At 35.1% G+C, this 17,906-nt stretch overlaps 1 protein-coding gene across 3 annotated transcripts in view; it reads left to right on the top strand.

Annotated features, from left to right (window-relative positions):
- The window catches only part of LOC118179599 (mitochondrial 2-oxoglutarate/malate carrier protein-like), a 69,425-nt gene that overhangs the window by 1,449 nt on the left and 50,070 nt on the right, over window positions 1–17,906 (top strand). For all 3 annotated transcript variants that reach the window (XM_085827367.1, XM_085827366.1, XM_085827365.1), the window contains exon 2: window positions 13,086–13,172. In XM_085827367.1, the coding sequence (XP_085683493.1) occupies window positions 13,102–13,172 (71 nt within the window). In that variant the 5' untranslated portion in view covers window positions 13,086–13,101. The remainder of the gene's footprint in view (window positions 1–13,085; window positions 13,173–17,906) is intronic.

The raw sequence follows: 17,906 nt of genomic DNA on the forward strand, positions 1-17,906 counted from the left end.
ATGGAAATTCATATTATAATGAAAGTAAAAAATTTTATTATCTGCAAAATTATATCTATAGTAAATTAAATCATTTGAAGAAAGTATAATTTTAAAAAAACGTGATTTTTTTTTTAAAAGATTAATATAATTTAAAGAAAAACAGGTTTCATAATAGTTAATGCTCCTGTCTGTTATATAAATCTGTACTATAGAACTTAATTTTGATCACAAATCAAATACTAAATTGGTTTTTAGTGCTTTTTTTTTCTCAGTAAAACTGAATTTTCATCAGAGTAACTAGAGTCTGCATTTAATAGTCTTGTTATTTTATGAGGAAAAAGAATTTATCTATGACTTATTTATCATTCTCTTATGTAACTTCAATAAAATAAGTTTAGCTGAATTTCAGTTAGTTTAGTTCTCTTCTCCCGTGGACTTTTTCAGATATTGTTTACAAAGCTCTTAATCAAGACTGAAGCTGAAAGTGGCAGAATTTCTTAAGGTTAACTAAAACAGTCCTCTATAGGTTTATGGATGAGCATTCTTCAAGATTAAAGAAAAGGTAGTACTTAAATGAGTTTAGGTTTCCTTCTTGAATGCCACCTCATGCGGAGGAGGCAATATCAGTTTTTGAATGGAGAAGCAAGTGGTTGCTATAGGCATGCGAAGAAGTAAACAAAATGTTGGTCATACTTGTAAAAAGTATTAAATTGTTGCTAGAAATATGAATTTTAAATTTGAACGAATCATTGGCAGAACATTTTTTAATATGCTATGTGTGTATCTTGTCAAAAATGCCCAAGCAAAAAGATTTAAGCTTGAAAGAAAAGGATAAATTGTTGAAAGATTCTTATCCTATTAGTAGTGCAGCCAAAGAGAAACTGCATTTAAATAGGGAATTTTCTAAACAGGTTACATAAACTAAAAATTGTAATTTTGAGGAACTAATAAAAATGCTTATGTCCTCAGAGAAGCAAAAAAGGGATGGAAAATCAAGAAGTGGAGAAAGTGCTCTTCTGGAGTGGTTTCAAACTATGAGACTGAACAATGTTTCATTTTGTAGACTTTTTTGCCCACAAGAACTCTAAGATTTGAAATGCTAGGAGAGAATTTTTATCAACAAATCTCACAGTTTAGGAGAGGATTTTGATGGTTTCCCATTATATTTATTGTATAAAAGTTTCTTGGAGTTATTAATTAATTTTTTGTGCAAGTGTGAGCAAGTAGATAAGCATACAGCAGTTTGGTAATTTTTCAAAGCCATCGGCCTAGAAACTTGGTGGTGACGAATCCAAAACCAGATTAACATCATTTTGGACGTCCAGTGCAGAATGGAAGATAGCACCAGCAAGATGTAGCTGCAGGTGTGAAAAAATATAGAAGTCGCAAGGAGTGACATCAGGACTATATGGTGGATGTGGCAAAAGATCCCATTCGAGTCCATGCAGAGTCCAGCCGATGAACGCAGACACATGTGGTCTTGCATTATCTTGATGGAATATTACCTTTTTGCACTGGAACTGACTTTTATGTTTTTCCTTGACAGCAGTGTCAACACGGACTAGCATCTCACTGTACACATTACTGCTGAGGATTTTACCTTTTTCCAGATAATCTTCGTGGATAATAACACGGCAATCCCACCAGATACAAAGCATGATCTTTTTGTTAGTCAAATTGCACTTTGCAACACTGCCAACGGGCCCACTGAACACAGACAAACCCCCTTTTCTCCTTGTGAAGTAAATGATAGAAATTACTTAAACATCAGATATTTTTTATAATACAGCACAAAGTCCGAGATCTGGACTCGTCGGGACTTCGGCGATTCCAGGTTTGGGATTTTTTCGTAAATTAGATCAACAGTTCAAATCTAGCAAGATGGCATGTAGAAGTTATAAAATTAAAAATATGAAATTGCATTTATGAAATAATGAAGTATTTATGATCAAAAGGGTATCAAAATTTACAAAAAAAAAAAAAAAAAAAAAAAAAAAAAAAAGCTTAATATTCATTTGTTTACCTTATTAAACATTTCTTTCAATGTAAGTTGTTTAAGTTGCTTCGTTTTTTGTGCTAATACTTTCTCTTTAATTCTGCAGACAGACATAATCTCTTGTTTAGTTACGTTGTTGAAGTTCTATAACTGCTGTTTCGAGAATTCTGACTAACTTGTCAATCGAAATTTTCACGTTTTCAGTAACTTTTCTGTCACTTTCTTCACTATCGGTAGCAGTATTTTCTGGATCTAGAAACATACTATAGATTTTGCCAATCATTAATTGATTGATGAGCATTATTATCACAATGAAAAACTTTTATATCATCCTCATTTATTACTGCTTCTCTAAATTTCTTAACAAAATCCGTTAATTATAAAATTTCACCTTTGGTTTGCGATATCTGAAAACCTTTAAAATTAGCGGCTATTATCATCAAATTTAGCTGTCCTTCACTATACATATTTGGCTATGCATCATGAGCTTGGCAACTAATGACAAGTTGTTCCGTTAAATTTTATCTTGCTTCTATCGCGCTCTGAGACAATTAAGCATGAATTGTATCAGTTTAGTTATTTATTATACTTATGTCTATTTCATGCACATGCTTAAGGCTTATCAGAATTCTGAATAAATAAATTCCCACTTATACTTAAGCCTTATTGAGGGCCGGCGCTAGATATCTTACCATCTGATGCAGTCTCCATGGGTCCTAAATCCTACGACTCAGTGTGGCCATACGAGCCCTTGTGCTGGTTCTGGGTTTATGTGAATAACAAATCAGTTATTCTTAATTCAAATAGCCCTAAATGTAATCTTTGGGTTTATGAGTATCATCAACAAAATCTGTTTTTAGCATATGGAAAGAAATTTTTGGTAAATTTTTCCTCATCAACATTTTTTAGCACATTTAACTTAAATCTGTAATCGTCGCCAAGCATTATGTCAACATAAAAGATTACCATACTCCTTTATTATTCAATTACTAACATAAAAAATATTGTTTAGGCATCGCTACATAAGTCATACTCAAGTTGTTATGTTTTGATAAACATATGATGATGAAGGAAAGTATGATAAATAATGATTCACCAGGTTGACGTCAGATCAACAATGTACGTAGCGTATTCGGAAACTAAGTACCGTTTCATTCTAGCGCCGTCGCAGCGCTGTGGTAGGCGTCCCGCGCATGCGCACTAGTCTTTCTTGTTCACTGACTTTCAATTGTCGCCATTTTGGTTGCTCTATGTTGTGTTTTCAGTTTGCTGTGCACATTCAAAATGTTTAAGACAATTAGTTCTCCCGCTGACTGTGAGATTCGTGCCGTTATTAAATTTTTGAAAGCGAGGAATGTTAAACCGGCCGAAATTTATCGTCAAGTGACAGAAGTTTACAGTGAATACGCGATAAGTGATGTAATGGTGAGAAAGTGGGTAAGAATGTTTAATGCAAGTCGAACAAATGTCCACGCCGAGGCTCGGAGTGGTCGGCCTTCTGTTCTCACCGATGATTTGGTAAGGAAAGTTGATGAAGCAATTCATGAGAACAGACGCTTCACAATGACAATTCTTTCAGAGGCATTTCTACAAATTTCACGTACTGTTTTGTTCGAAATTGTGTCTGACCGCTTGAATTATCGCAAACTGTGTTCCCGATGGGTTCCAAAAATGCTCACTGATGTTCACAAAACAAAGCGACTTGGTAGTGCCCTGACAGTTCTCATGCGGTACAGTGATGAGAGAGAAAACTTTTTAAACCAAATTGTGACAGGTGATGAAACTTAGGTGTGTCATTTCACACCAAAATCGAAACAACAATCGATGGAGTGGAGACACACTCATTTTCCGAAAAAACAAAAGTTCAAAGTGACAATGTCATTACAAAAAATCATGTGCACTGTCTTCTAGGATAGGAAAGGCGTTTTGCTTACTGAATTTCTTCCCAGAGGTGAAACCATTAATGCGGCCCGATATTGTGAGACTTTAACAAAAGTAAGGCGTGCCATTCAAAACAAACGAAGAGGAATGCTCAGTAAAGGAATTGTGTTGCTCCATGACAATGCTCGTCCCCATACTGCTGGTGTCACTCAATCGTTAATTCGACAGTTTCATTGGGAGCAGTTCGATCACCCGCCGTATAGCCCGGACTTGGCGCCGTCCGACTATCACTTGTTCCTGCACATGAAGCGCGAGCTTGGTGGCAAGCGCTTTGGATCTGACGATGACACAAAAAATGCTGTCGAGTCGTGGTTATCGAAACTGGCGGGAAGTTTCTTTGATGATGGTATACAAAAACTGGTCACCCGCTATGACAAGTGTTTGATCATTGGCGGAAACTATGTTGAAAAATAGTTTAAGACATGTATTTTCATGTAAAAATAAAATTGGATTCGAAAGAATTGTTTTACTATTTTTTTTTCCAAAACGGTACTTAGTTTCCGAATACGCCTCGTATCTATGTAGAATGTTTCGGTTTGAGATTTGTGCCAAGCAGATATGCAGCAATGGAGCCAAATAAATTATCGTACAAATTTATGCTAAAATGATTATTTTTTCAATAACAAGGCATTTTATGTAGTGTCGAAGTGAAATTAAGAATCGATAATTCCCCATATGTTTTATTATGTTCGAAGGGGAGGATCAAATGCGCATGTGTAAAGCTTACCAGAAGAACATTGTTGGTTGTTTTGAGGTCCGGATAGTGGACGTCCGGATTTCGGACTTCGTACTGTATGGTAGATAGAAATAAGCAAATCGCAAATGCGCATTACATGTTTATTAACTTGACTAACAAAACTGTTACCATTCAGGAAAAAAAAAAAAAAAAAGAGTGACACATGAATATTAAGGAACATAGCATTGCTTTGGCAGATACATCATCAAAAAATAAAATAAAGTTTATTTCTAACACCTTGCCAAAGTATGCCTAAAAAAACTTTCAAATTAAATTGATTAAATACAACCTTCAAAATGAGAGATTTAAGAAAAAGGAACTCGCAGAAACTCTTCATAACTGAACAATAAAAAAAAAATTGGTAAAAGAAATTTACAAGTGTTATGAGCATACACAGGTACCTTTTATGCATATGGGAGGGCTATTTGTAAAAACCTAAATATTTTCTCACAGTTCAAAGACAGTATTAAGTTAATTAATACTGTCTTTGAACTGTGTTTTTAGTCAGAAGATCAGCTATGTTTCCCTTGGAATTTACATATTCCAATTTAATCACACCTTGCTCATTATAGTCACGGATGAAGTGATGCTTGATGTTCATGTGTTTACTACGTTCAGATGTAGTTTGGTTTTGTGCGATGAACGTTACTTCTTGATTGTCTACTTTTATAACTGAGGGCGATGGGATAAACTTCAACATCTCCAGTTCTTTCAACATTCCCCTTATCCATAAAACATCCTTTATAACAAGGCCAGCAGCCACATATTTGGCTTCAGCCGACGATAGGGCAATAGTAGACTGCTTCTTACTGCACCAAGATATTGCAGCACCACCTAAGATCAGAACATATCCATTGAAGGACTTTCTGTCAACCTTGTCAGCACCAGAGTCAGCATCAGAGAGTGTTTCAAGGGCTCTTCCAGTCTTTTTAAATGTAAGAGATAGATGTTTGGTCTCTTTAAGATAGCGGAAAAAATGTTTAACACTCCTCCAGGGAAATTCAGATGGCCTCTCATTAAACTGGCTTATATAGGTTGCACTAAATTCAATATCAGGACGTGTTCCGCAAGCAAGGTATAATAAACTACCTATAGCTTGCCTATACGGAATTTGATCACTTTCTACTTTTATATCTGCCCACTCTTCATCATCTGCATTTTGGTGTTTTACTGTGGGATCGATGTTTGTTGATGCTTCCCTGACTGATTCTAATTTGAACTCTTCTAGAATTTCTTCTATGTAAGCTGTTTGATGTAATGTTAAAGTGCCATCAGCATGCTTCTGGATCCTCATAGATAGTACAGTCAAAAGTCGTTAATTCGGACACCCATAATCCGGAATGATCTATAATCCACACTTCAAAGCTACAAACTTTCTGTGCATGCGTCGCATTGACGCATGCGCATAGGCGTTTACACGTGCACGTAAGACCTTTACGGCTGCACATATGCGTGTGTGCATAATATGTTTACGCATGCGTGTTTAATGTATAACGGATGGTATAAGCTAAAATTATCTAATTATCTATTTCAGTTAATGTTGCAGATTGTGTTGTTGCTTAATCTTCGAATTGGATCCGGCTTATTATTTTTTGCAGACTGTTAGAGCAATTTTATAGAAGTAAGCTTGAACTTTCGATTATGTCAAATAGAATTTCCGATGCTGGAGCTCCCAAAGGATCTACAAAGGGAAAGTATGTTTCGATGTCCATCAAACAAAAAGTGGAATTGCTGCAAAAAATGGATAAAGGCATATCCTTTGTTTCTCTAACCATTCCGAAATCTGTTTATCAATTTCACGCTGCTCTGCGGCGGCGGGGGGGAGAAATGCCACGGCACGCAATGAATTGGAAGTTGATCTGTCAGCACTATCCTTATCTTCAGGACAGATGTTTTTATTTTATTTGGCTTATAATTCCTTACTAAATGTAGTATTTCATCTCGATGTACTCCGTCTTTGATATGATTTAAATCAAATTCCTCCTCATTATAATTCGCTTCCGATAGTGAAGAAAGTGACACAGAGGTTATTGAAAACGAAAAAATTTCGATTGGCAAATTAGTCGGTATTCTCGACACAGCAATTATAGGACTTGAACAGTGGAACTTTGTAACTGAACAAGAAATTATGTTTGTTTATAGAATTAAAGAGAAAGTATTATCACATAAAACGAAGCAACTTAAACAACTTACATTGAAATGTTTAATAAAGTAAACAAATAAATATTAAGCTTTTTTTTTTTTTGTAAATTTTGATACTCTTTAGATCATAATTGTTTTTTATTTCATAAATTATGGTTTCATATTTTTAATTTTATAATTTCTGCATGCCATCTTACCAGATTTAAACTGATGATCTATAATCCGGAATCGCCGAAGTCCCGACGAGTCCGGATTAACGACTTTTGACTGTATTTAATTTGCTTCACCAAGGTCTCTTGCTTTGAATCTTTGCATAGGCTTATTCTTAAATGTGGTTATTTCCTCTAGTGTCTCAACAATTAATGTGTCATCTACATAGAATACCAAAGTATAATGCTTTGTTTGGATGGTAATAAATGCATGAATCACATTTTGTGCACAGACAGTCCACAATTCTTCAGGAAAGTATTAAAGCATTCATTCCATTCTTTTCCTGATTGCTTTAAGCCATACAAGCTTTTTTTAAATGACACACTAAATGCTCTTTACCTTGCTCTTGAGATCCTTCAGGTTGTGCCATGTATATGTCTTCCTTGAGTAAGCCATTTAGATAGGCAGCAGTGATGTCCATTTGTAACTCGACAGGAAGGGCTAGAAGGATTCTTATAGATTTTATCTTTACAGCAGAGAAAGAGTCTCTGAAAAATCTTTACCAGGGACATGTGAGTTGCCTTTAGCTACTAATCGAGCTTTAAATTTGGTTATTTCTCCATCTGCATTTTGTTTTTCTTTGAATACCCACTTGCATCCTATGAGTTTGATGGCCAGCTGGATGGAACCAATTCCCATGTCTTGTTTTCGACAAATTAGACAATTCTTCCTTCATGGCTTCTTTCCACATCTCTGCATTTAGTGAATTCATTGCTTCTTTTACACTTGTTGGGTTCTTTTAGATTTTGGTGGCAGTTTGTTTTACACAAACAGCTTTATATCACAGTGGATTCCCCATAGTAAGTCTTAGGTCTCCTTTCTCTACTGCTTTTTCTGATTCCCAGAGGGTCTTCCTTACCTCTATCAGAATCTCCCAGTAATGCTGATTCTGTGTGTTCAATTTCTTCTGCTGTGTCATTTATTGGGGCTTCAACATCTTCAACGCCTGTGGTGGTGCAACTAATGGGTACTTCTAATGGAACAACATTTACTTCGCCATCAGAATTGTACTCATGATTTAAGTTAAAGGTCAGTTCATTTTTCTTCTTTGCTTGAGTAGCTGTCTGGCTCCTCTTCAATGGAAAAACACTCGCATCAAATTTAACATTTCTGCTCACTAAAAACTTATCTTCCTCTGTATTCCATAGTTAGTATCCTCTCACACCTTCGGGATATCCTATAAAAACATATTCTTGAGCACGCTTTCCTAGCTTTCATTTCTGCAGCATTTTATCAATTTGAGCAAAAACTCGATAGCCAAATATTCTCAGATGACTAATCTGCACAGGCTTCTTGGTCCAGAATTCTTCAGGTATGTTTCCTTCGGTAGCTTTTGATGGAAACTTGTTGCTCAAATAACGGGCAATAGTTACAGTATCTGATCACAATTCTTGTGGGATGTTGGAATTTATCTAGTCATATCAAATAGAGTATGGTTCATTTTTTCTGCAACTCTGTTTTGTTGTGGTGTCCAGGGAAGTGTGAGTTGTCTTGTTATTCCATTTTTAGTTAGGAAATCATCAAATTCATTGTTGACATATTCTCCTCCATTGTCGCTTCGTGGAATAGTGATTTTGAGTCCATGGAAATTTTGAACATTTGTTTCTTATTCCATGAATTTTTCAAGGACTTGATCTTTAGATTTCATAATTTTTAACCACAGCATACCTTGAGTAGTCATCAGCAAAGAAATTTTGAACATTTGTTTCATATTCCATGAATTTTTCAAGGACTTGATCTTTAGATTTCATAATTTTTAACCGCAGCATACCTTGAGTAGTCATCAGCGAAGGTAATGACGTACTTTGATCCACCTTTTGATGTAGCTCTGATAGGCCCAGTTACATCAGCATGTATCAACTGAAGTAATCTAGTTGAACGTTCAACTTTTTCCTTGGGAAATGGAGTCTTCTTCATTTTCCCAAAACACATATTGAGCAAACAGTCTCCTTTTCTTGGATTCCTTCACACATCATATTCGAATCATCCCTTTTCATAAGGGATGATTCTTTCCTTCTTAATTTCATCATGGTGGAAATGTCCTAATCTTCGATGCATAATTTCTTCATGTCTGAAAAGGTATATTTCGTGTGTTTGCTTCTCTTCAATTTTGTATAAATTTCCATAAATATATAGAGTGAGGATGACCTTATCTTGTTGTCTTGATCTTTTATGATTGCTTTGCCCCTCTCAAAGGAAACAGTCAGTCATTCCCATATCTTCTATTCTTCCTACTGAAAGAAGGTTACCATCAAGCTTAGGGACATACATAACATTTGCCAGGTGAATAGCATCATTCTCTGACAGGATTCAAAACAATGTCTCCCATGCTAGAAACTTCAATTTTTTTTCAGAATCGGCTATCTTGTGATTTCACTAAAGCTAAATTCATAAATTTCTGCTCTTGAGAGACAGGTTTCTCACCGCAAGTATCAACAAACAGTGCTTGATATACTTCATTAGAAACCATTTTTGCGTGTGTAGTTTTAGCAGCAGAGCAATTTTTGGCAGTATGACCCCACTCCCCACAAGAAGAGCAATGGGTTTTCTGTCAGTATTTTTATGCTGCTTCTGTAACAGCTGCAAAGTTTTAGTTTTATACTTATCTTGAGTTTTGAGGGCTTTCTCTTCCATGACCTTACTGGTAGCAACTTCTGATGTCACTTCTGTGTAATGCAGTAACTTCTTCTCTTTAACGATGAGACGTGATTTTACGATTTGAGTTGACAACGTATCTTCATGTTCTAAATTGAGGATGAGGCCTTCGTATTCCTTGGGCAAACGCATTAACATAATGAGGGCAACTTCTCTGGCTGCAAGTTTATGTCCGCAAGATGATATCTTTTGACGAAGGTCCATCAATTGACTTAGATCAGAACTGATATTTTCTCCTGGTTTAAAGTTACATTAAAAAATTCCATTAAAAGTTGTAGAGAATGCAAGAATCCGAATTTCGTATAGATATCTTTTAAAGTATCCCACGCTTCTTTCGCAGTCAGCTATGTCATCTAAGAACTGGTCTTCAACCACTAAGAATAGGAAGGTTAAGGCTTTCTCATTAATTTTCTTTTCATCATTGTTTAATTCAGCACCGTAACCTGGATCAATCGCTTCCCAACAATTTTTTTGAACTAAAACAGCTTGTGCTCAGATTTACAAACATTATAATTATCTCCATCGAGTTTCTGAATCTTAATTTTTTTCCATCCGGTCATTTTCAACATGTTAGCCTTAGCTTCACCAGTGCTATGGATGTTGCTTCTTTTTCTTTTGGAAAAATTAAAATTTCTTCTTCATTTCTGCCAAATAAATTTCTTTAGAGCATATTGTGCTGGTAACATGATAGAAATCACTTAATGGCAGATATATTTTGTAATATAGTAGAAAAAATAAGCAAATCACAAATGCATGTTACATGTTTATTAACCTGACTAATGAAACTGTTGCCATTCAGCAAAAAACAAAAAATGGGTTACGCATGAATATTAAGGAACATAGTGTCTATAATTATAGCACTGCATTGGCAGATACAACATCAGAAAAATAAAATATATTTCTAACAGTAAATCCACTTTTCATCGCAAGTGACGATCCGGTCCAGAATTTCCTCCTTGTGTTGATATTCGAGCAGATTAGTGCAGGCCGGAGCACGTCTCAACTCAGGCGGCACCCAGCAATTGAACTTATATGTCAAGCTTATGCGATGCACAGTGAGACTAATGGAAGTGGCACTAACGTCTGACTTAGCAAGCTCTCGAGTGGTTGCATACTGATCTTCTTCCGGCCCACCAGCGGCCGAGCGGCAAAATTGCTGAACACTGGTAGTTCGAACCCCGCGAACGGGCTGGCTGCATGGGCGTTTTCATGGTTTTCTCCATGTGTGATGTGTATACGAGCCAGTTTCCCTTAGAAAGTCCTCCGCGAAGGCATCCCTTCCCTTAGGCAGATAGCCCTAGTGTGCTTTGCCATATTCACGATACACACACACTGATCTTCTTTCACAAGTTCTCGCAGGTGAGCACATCAACATGAGTAGGCCGGTCAGAGCACTCTGCTTCTTGAATGTCATAATCCTTGTTTTTAACTTTCATAACAAACATTTACAGTGTCATATGATACAACATTAGTACTTTAATGATTTGGTAACATTCTATAGCTAATTTTTGAATCTGGTAGTGTGATAAGTTGCATTTCAAACACCTTAATGAGAATATTTTTTTACAAATTTCACAATACTGTGTTCTAAAGCAAGTCTGTTTCTTTCAAGTATCAAAAACTATTTGACAAAATATGATTAAACATGCCAAAGTGAACTGTTTGGGCAGACAGTATTTGTAATGGTGGGAAACTTTCATTAAAACTCGATATAAATGGATACGTATGCACGCATTTAAATGTGTATCTACAAAGTTTAAGGACTGAAATATGTCAGTCCTAATAGACTTATCAAATTAAAATCAATGGCAATGATTATTAATGTGTATCAATTTTTATTTTTTAAAAACTGTTTTCTTTTGAAAAGAAAGTTAGAATGGAATTTTTTATACAAGTTTATCTCACTTTTCTGACAGTAACATCAGAACAAAGCTATGAAATTCATCATGGCAAGGAGAGCAAGATAATGCCTGCCATTGGCAACAACCTTGAGCACCATATAGGGACAGAGCGATTTCATTCAGTTCTGCTTGCATTTTTGATGGAGTACCCTGTGGGGGATGGGTCCAAGGAGCTCTCACTCCTCTTGTACTACCAACCTCTCGAGAGGACTTTGAGCTCATCATATATTTAGAGTGCCCCCATACTGCAAAGACACTATACATTTACATAACACACTTTGTAATCGGAAACAGTCTGTATTAATTTTAGAGAGCTATTAGGTAGCTAGTCAAATGATGTCAAAATCAAGCATTATCTACCAGCTGCAAAAATTTAAATATTGGCTATATAGATTTTTACTTCTTCTCATAAAATGCTATTTTTTATTATCATTTATGAACAAGGGAATTCTGATGAGCTGTAGAAATACCCACACAGATATTTCTTGCCAATTCACAAAGCTGTGAATTAGTCTGGGACTTTTTATGGGAGTGTGGATAATCAGAAAGTGCATAATTTGTTATGCTCGCCTTGTGTTCTTTGTCAGACAGATTTTTGTTTATTTACTTATGCCATTCATTAAAATAAAAGCGTATTTATTGTACGTGTGATTTACTCTGCCTTTCTGATTTTTCATACTTAACATATTACATGCTTTCACAACTTAACATATTACATTAATACTTATCAATCTTAAGCTTTGGAAAATATTTTCTCTTCATGCCTAGTTATAATGATTGTCACTGCTTTGAGTCTATATCCTATTGCATTTTTCATTAGTGAAGTTTCTTTTGAAATCCATGCTTTTAAATATCTTCTATATGTTAAAGATATCTTAGGCTGAATACAACTTAGTATAAAAGTTTACACAATATGAAAACTTTTGAAAGTCAGATAAATATAACTTTTTTGTGCTCTGCTGTAGTTAGTTAATCCAATTCAGCTCAGCTCAATAAAATTGATTTTTTTTCCTTATCTGATTTTATTCAGTGGTGCACAATGAACAATCGTTCAATCATCATTTATCCCTTAAGTGTCTACCAGTAGCTGAGTAGTAAATTTGCTGAACACTGTTTATTCGATCTGAGTTTATGTTTCAGGTGAATGTGCTGCCTGCATGGGCTTTTCATGTTTCCCCCCCCCATGTGTAATGTGGATATGAACTGTTTTCTCAAGTCCTACTGAAAAAATCTATTTTCTTAAGCAGATAACCCTAGCATGCTTTACCTTAATCAACTAAACCAAACCATTTATCCAATGATGCAAAATATTTAACAATGCTAATTTTTGCAACTAATTTTATTTTTGTATGTAACTTATTTAATTTTTATATGCATTATTATATGAAGTTATTTTCAATTGCTTATGTTACTGACTGAAGAATTTCTTTGCATTGCAGCTTATTTTAATTCTTCATTTTATTTTGCATCTGCATTTTAATTTATGATGTAAAATAATTTCTTACAAACATTTTTTTTTCAGATTAGCAAAAACAACCATGGCCACTACACAGTCTCCACCAGCTACAATGCCGAAGTACATTCGATTTCTTTTTGGTGGACTTGCTGGGTAAGAAAATGTATTGTTAGAAGTAATTTGCTTCCTTTTACTTAGAATTGGGCAAAATACTAATAACTATTTAAAGAAGTGTATTTCTTAATGAGAAGTATTTGAGAAAGTATTTTTGTACAAAATATCAAGTTATTCAAGATTAAAAATATAAATACAAGGTAACCAAAAACGTTCTTGCCATTTCTGATATGGCATTGGAAGAGTGAACCCTATCATAAAAATAGTCGCCAAACCTGGCGATGAAGTGGTTAGGGAGTCCGGACATTGACCAAGAGTATAAAAGCGCGTTGCATCGGTACTTCAAACATAACTCATACAGCAACTGATTGAAATGAATGTGTCAAAGGCGCGCTCGTTCAGAGTTGTTTGTGTATGATTTTAAAGTGGGCCTATCAGCAGCAGAATCAAGTAGCCGAATTTGCTAGGTCTTTGAGGATGATCCTGCTAACGAACGAACCACTAGGCAATGTTTCCAGAAGTTTAAATCAGGTGATATGTCACTTAGTGATGCAGCGGTTAGGCCCAAGCGCTGGACGGTGAGGCCTTGAGAGCAGCTATAAAGAGTGACAGCAAACCAAACATGTGATGAGCTTTCTGCACACTTCCAAGTATTTGATAAAATAATCAGATTCCATTTGTAGTGCATAGGAAAGGCATACAAGCTGAGCAAGTGGGCACTCTTCTCACAGTATCACTGCCTATTTGTCATTGCTTACTCAGCACCACAATGCATCCATATTTGATCGAGAACTCACCAGTGATAAAAAGTGGATCCAGTATGACATACCCAGGTGTTCTAGATGGTTGTCACCACGGGACCCTGTGCTTCATGCTGCGAAACTTTCTCTCCACCCACGCAAGATCATGCTCTATATCTGGTGGACTAGTTGGCAAGTGGTGCACTAATGGGCCTCTGCCAGTGGGCCAAACCATCACGGCAGGCCTGTACTCGCAGCAGTTGGAATGAGTGCATCGGGCACTGATGCATAAAGAGCGAGCATTGGTCAATCCTAAGGGTGTACTCCTCCTCCATGACAATGCACGGCCGCATGTGGCTCGGGAGGCCAGGCATATCATCCATTGATAGGGCTGGAAGACACTATCCGATCCACTATACTTTCCAGACATCGTGCCAACAGACTACCATCTTTTCCATTCCCTGGACAACTATCTTCATGAGAAATCCTTCAACAACCGGCCGGACCTTGAAAAGGCCTTACGGACTTCTTTGTGTCCAAGACTCGTGAGTATTACCACAATGGCATCGCACAGCTAGCCACTCGTTGGCAAAAGGCGCTGGACACCGATGGTGATTACGTTGAGAATAAGCGGTGATTAGTATTTGTTTTATGACTTTTTCTTTCTGACTGTCCAAAACGGCAAGAACGTTTTCGGTTACCTTGTCTTTTTGCCGTACGAGACGAAGTTGTACGCATCATTTGTGAACTCCTTGTATATTGGATTATAAATTGCTGTTTCCTGTGTTAATCAGTGCTGATTATTATTTGTTTTTTGACTTTTTCTTTTCTGATGCTCTAAAACGGCAAGGATGTTTTTGGTTACCTTGTATAATTAAAAATTAGTTATAGATTTTATTCATTTGTAAATGTAATTTTTAAAAAGGTATCAAATCTCTAAATAACTTTTCATTTCACCAGTAATTAAGCTATTTTATTTTTTACTTTCATGTTAAAGCTACCACTACATGACTATTTGACAACATCTGAAATTTGTATACCATAGTTTAGATGCCTAAGTTTGCTAGTTTTGGCAATTAAGCATGGTGGCCTTTTAACTAGGAAGTACCTTTATTTTTCACTTAGTGTGCAGCCATATATGTATATCTACAGTAAAAAGTCTGGTAAATCCTAGGTTTTACTGGTAAAACCTAGCTTTTACCAAAGTGGCTTCGTAAAAGTTCGAAGTATACTTTAAAATGTTTCCATTTCAGACTTTTACCAAGCCTTTGCGGTAAAACCTCAGAGTTTCCGCCTTCCGGTAAAAGTTTGAAATGAGGAATTTAAATTGATCTTGAATAAGCCTGGGCAGGCAAATTCTGCCGCAATACTTTTCTGTTCCTGTCCCTCCTTATATGTACCATTTGCAGTCAAGCTACAAGATAATTCAAACATGTGTAGGTAGCTACGATATAAAATGAAAGCAGTTTGTTTCTATTTTAACATATTTTCCATTTTGCATTTTGCTGAAAGAAAATGAGAGATGTTATGTGGAAAATGTTTTACGACATTTTGTCTGAGTCTGTAAAAAATAGCACATGACAGTTTTTATTTAGCAAATGAGAAATACACTTTTTTTAATAAATAATAAATAAAGGAAAAGAAGCAAAATGTGTGAAGGAAAAACAAACAGTTCATTACAGAATGCTGAAACACTATAATATTCTAAATATTGGAGGAGAGAACAAGCTTGTAGCACCACTATCTGCAGGAAAAGCAGAAACCCTATATCATGTTACAATTGATGAAGTTTTCAACATCATACACAATGCTTATATCGCAGTTAGCCATGGCAGAAGAACTCATATGCTTAAGAAGCTGAATCATAAATACAAGAATGTAACAGTAGAATCTATCATGAGATGTTTGAGACTATAAGAACTATGTCAATAAAAAACAAAATACTGTTAAAAAGGTGATCGTAATCAAACCACTTCTGCACAACGAAATGAATTCTTGATGCCAAGTTGACTTAACAGATATGTAGTTCAATCCTGATCATGATATGAAATTCCCTTTAGTGTATTAAGATCATCTTACCAAATTCGTCCTACTCCATCTGCTACTTTACGTAGTAAAAGAGCTGATAAAGTAGCATATCACCTTCTGGATATTTTCACAACTTTTTTAACCCCGAACATTCTCTATTCCAGAAATGGGAAAGAATTTTGCAACAAAATCATAAACAATTTATGTGAAATGTGGAGTGGTATAAAAATAGATCATGGTAAATCGAGACACAGTCAATTGCAAGGTTCTGTCGAACAGGCGAACCAAGACGTTGAGAACATGTTAGCAACATGGATGGAAACAAGTAAGACAGAAAAGTGGCCGGAAGGATTAAAATTTGTTCAAGCAATGAAAAACGAAACATATGATGAGGGAATCAAATGTTCACCTTACAAAGCTATGTTTGGTTGTCTTATGAAGCTGGGACATACTAATTAAGTTTTGTCATGTAATTTGATTAGGAACATGGCCACCAAAGAGGACTTCAAAAAATTATAAATATTAATAATGAATGTATGGTTAATACAGAAGATGAAGGCCCTAATCTCAAATCAACAGTTTGATTTGAGATTTTGATTGGGGGACGTCACGGCACGCAATGAACTGGAAGTTGATCTGTCAGCACTATCGTTATCTTCAGGGCAGATGTTTTTATTTTATTCGGCTTATAATTCCTTACTAAATGTAGTATTTCATCTCGATGTACTCCATCTTTGATATGATTTAAATCAAATTCTTCATCATTATAAATATCACGAATACAAATCAAATAGTTTTCTGGTTGCAATTTTCTAATTTCGGCTATGCGTAATGTATGCTTTAAGCATGCACGCGTTGAAAGTAATGTTTAATATAGTAAACAAATAAACATTAAGCTTCTTTTTTTGTAAATTTTGATACCCTTTAGATCATAATTGCTCATTATTATATAAATTACGGTTTCATATTTTTAATTTTATAATTTCTGCATGGCATCTTACCAGATTTAAACTGATGCTCTATAATCCGGAAAAATCAATAATCCGGAATCGCCGAAGTCCCGACGAGTCCGGATTAAAGACTTTTGACTGTAATAAGAAGTATTAAAGAAAAATGTAAATTTTTTTTGTTTTAAAAAGTTTATAATTTTTAGCTTGTAGGGTATTATATAGCCAAGAACAGCTATTAATTTCATTTTGGCATTTTGCGATGAAAACATTAAAAGGCTGTATCACTTTTCAAATTGTTGCCACTAAATATTATCGCCCTGTGTTGTATTTAAAGAAAATAAAATAATGAAGAGTCTGCATAAATGTTTGCATGTTTCTCGCATTGTGATAAAACAACACTACCTAGGGCGATCAAATTTTGGATAGCGTATTCCTCCACCCGAAGATAATCTGGAAGCCCTAATTTGGAATTTGTTTTATTATCTATTTCATATTTTGTAAACGTTAATGAATTTTTGATCAACAATCTCGATGATTTCAAAGTGAGCAGTGGCAACACTGTACAAAAAAAAAAAAAAAAAAAAAAACATTTTTATTTCCAGCTATGGTTTAAGTACAAAGAATATGATATTTAATAAATAAAGGTAATGCACAAAACGTTAATGAAAAGGTCCTTTGAGCAAAATATAAAATCTGAAAACTTTCAGGTTTTTTTAAATTTTCTATTAATTTATTTAATTTTTATTTATTTATATTTATATTTTTTTTGACCTATCAATTTAATTTTTTTAACTATTGCCAAAATTATTGAAATCTCTTCAGTAGTTATCAAGAGAATTGTGCATTAGTTCAGCTTTTTCACATGGGATCCTATTTTTGAAACAGCATAAATATTGCATTTTAAAATTTTTATTTCTTGTGACTGTTTGAAAAAAAATTGTAAGACAATTCCATCGACAAGAATCTTAAATAATACCTTATTTTGATCACTTTTACAATTTATATTATCAATTAAAAAATTAAAGTGTGTATTAACTTTTTTGGGACACATTGTA

The sequence above is a fragment of the Stegodyphus dumicola genome, chromosome 1 (genome assembly GCF_044657685.1).
Source record: "Stegodyphus dumicola isolate Sdum_Otavi_A_Nest chromosome 1, ASM4465768v1".
NCBI classification, from domain to species: domain Eukaryota; kingdom Metazoa; phylum Arthropoda; class Arachnida; order Araneae; family Eresidae; genus Stegodyphus; species Stegodyphus dumicola.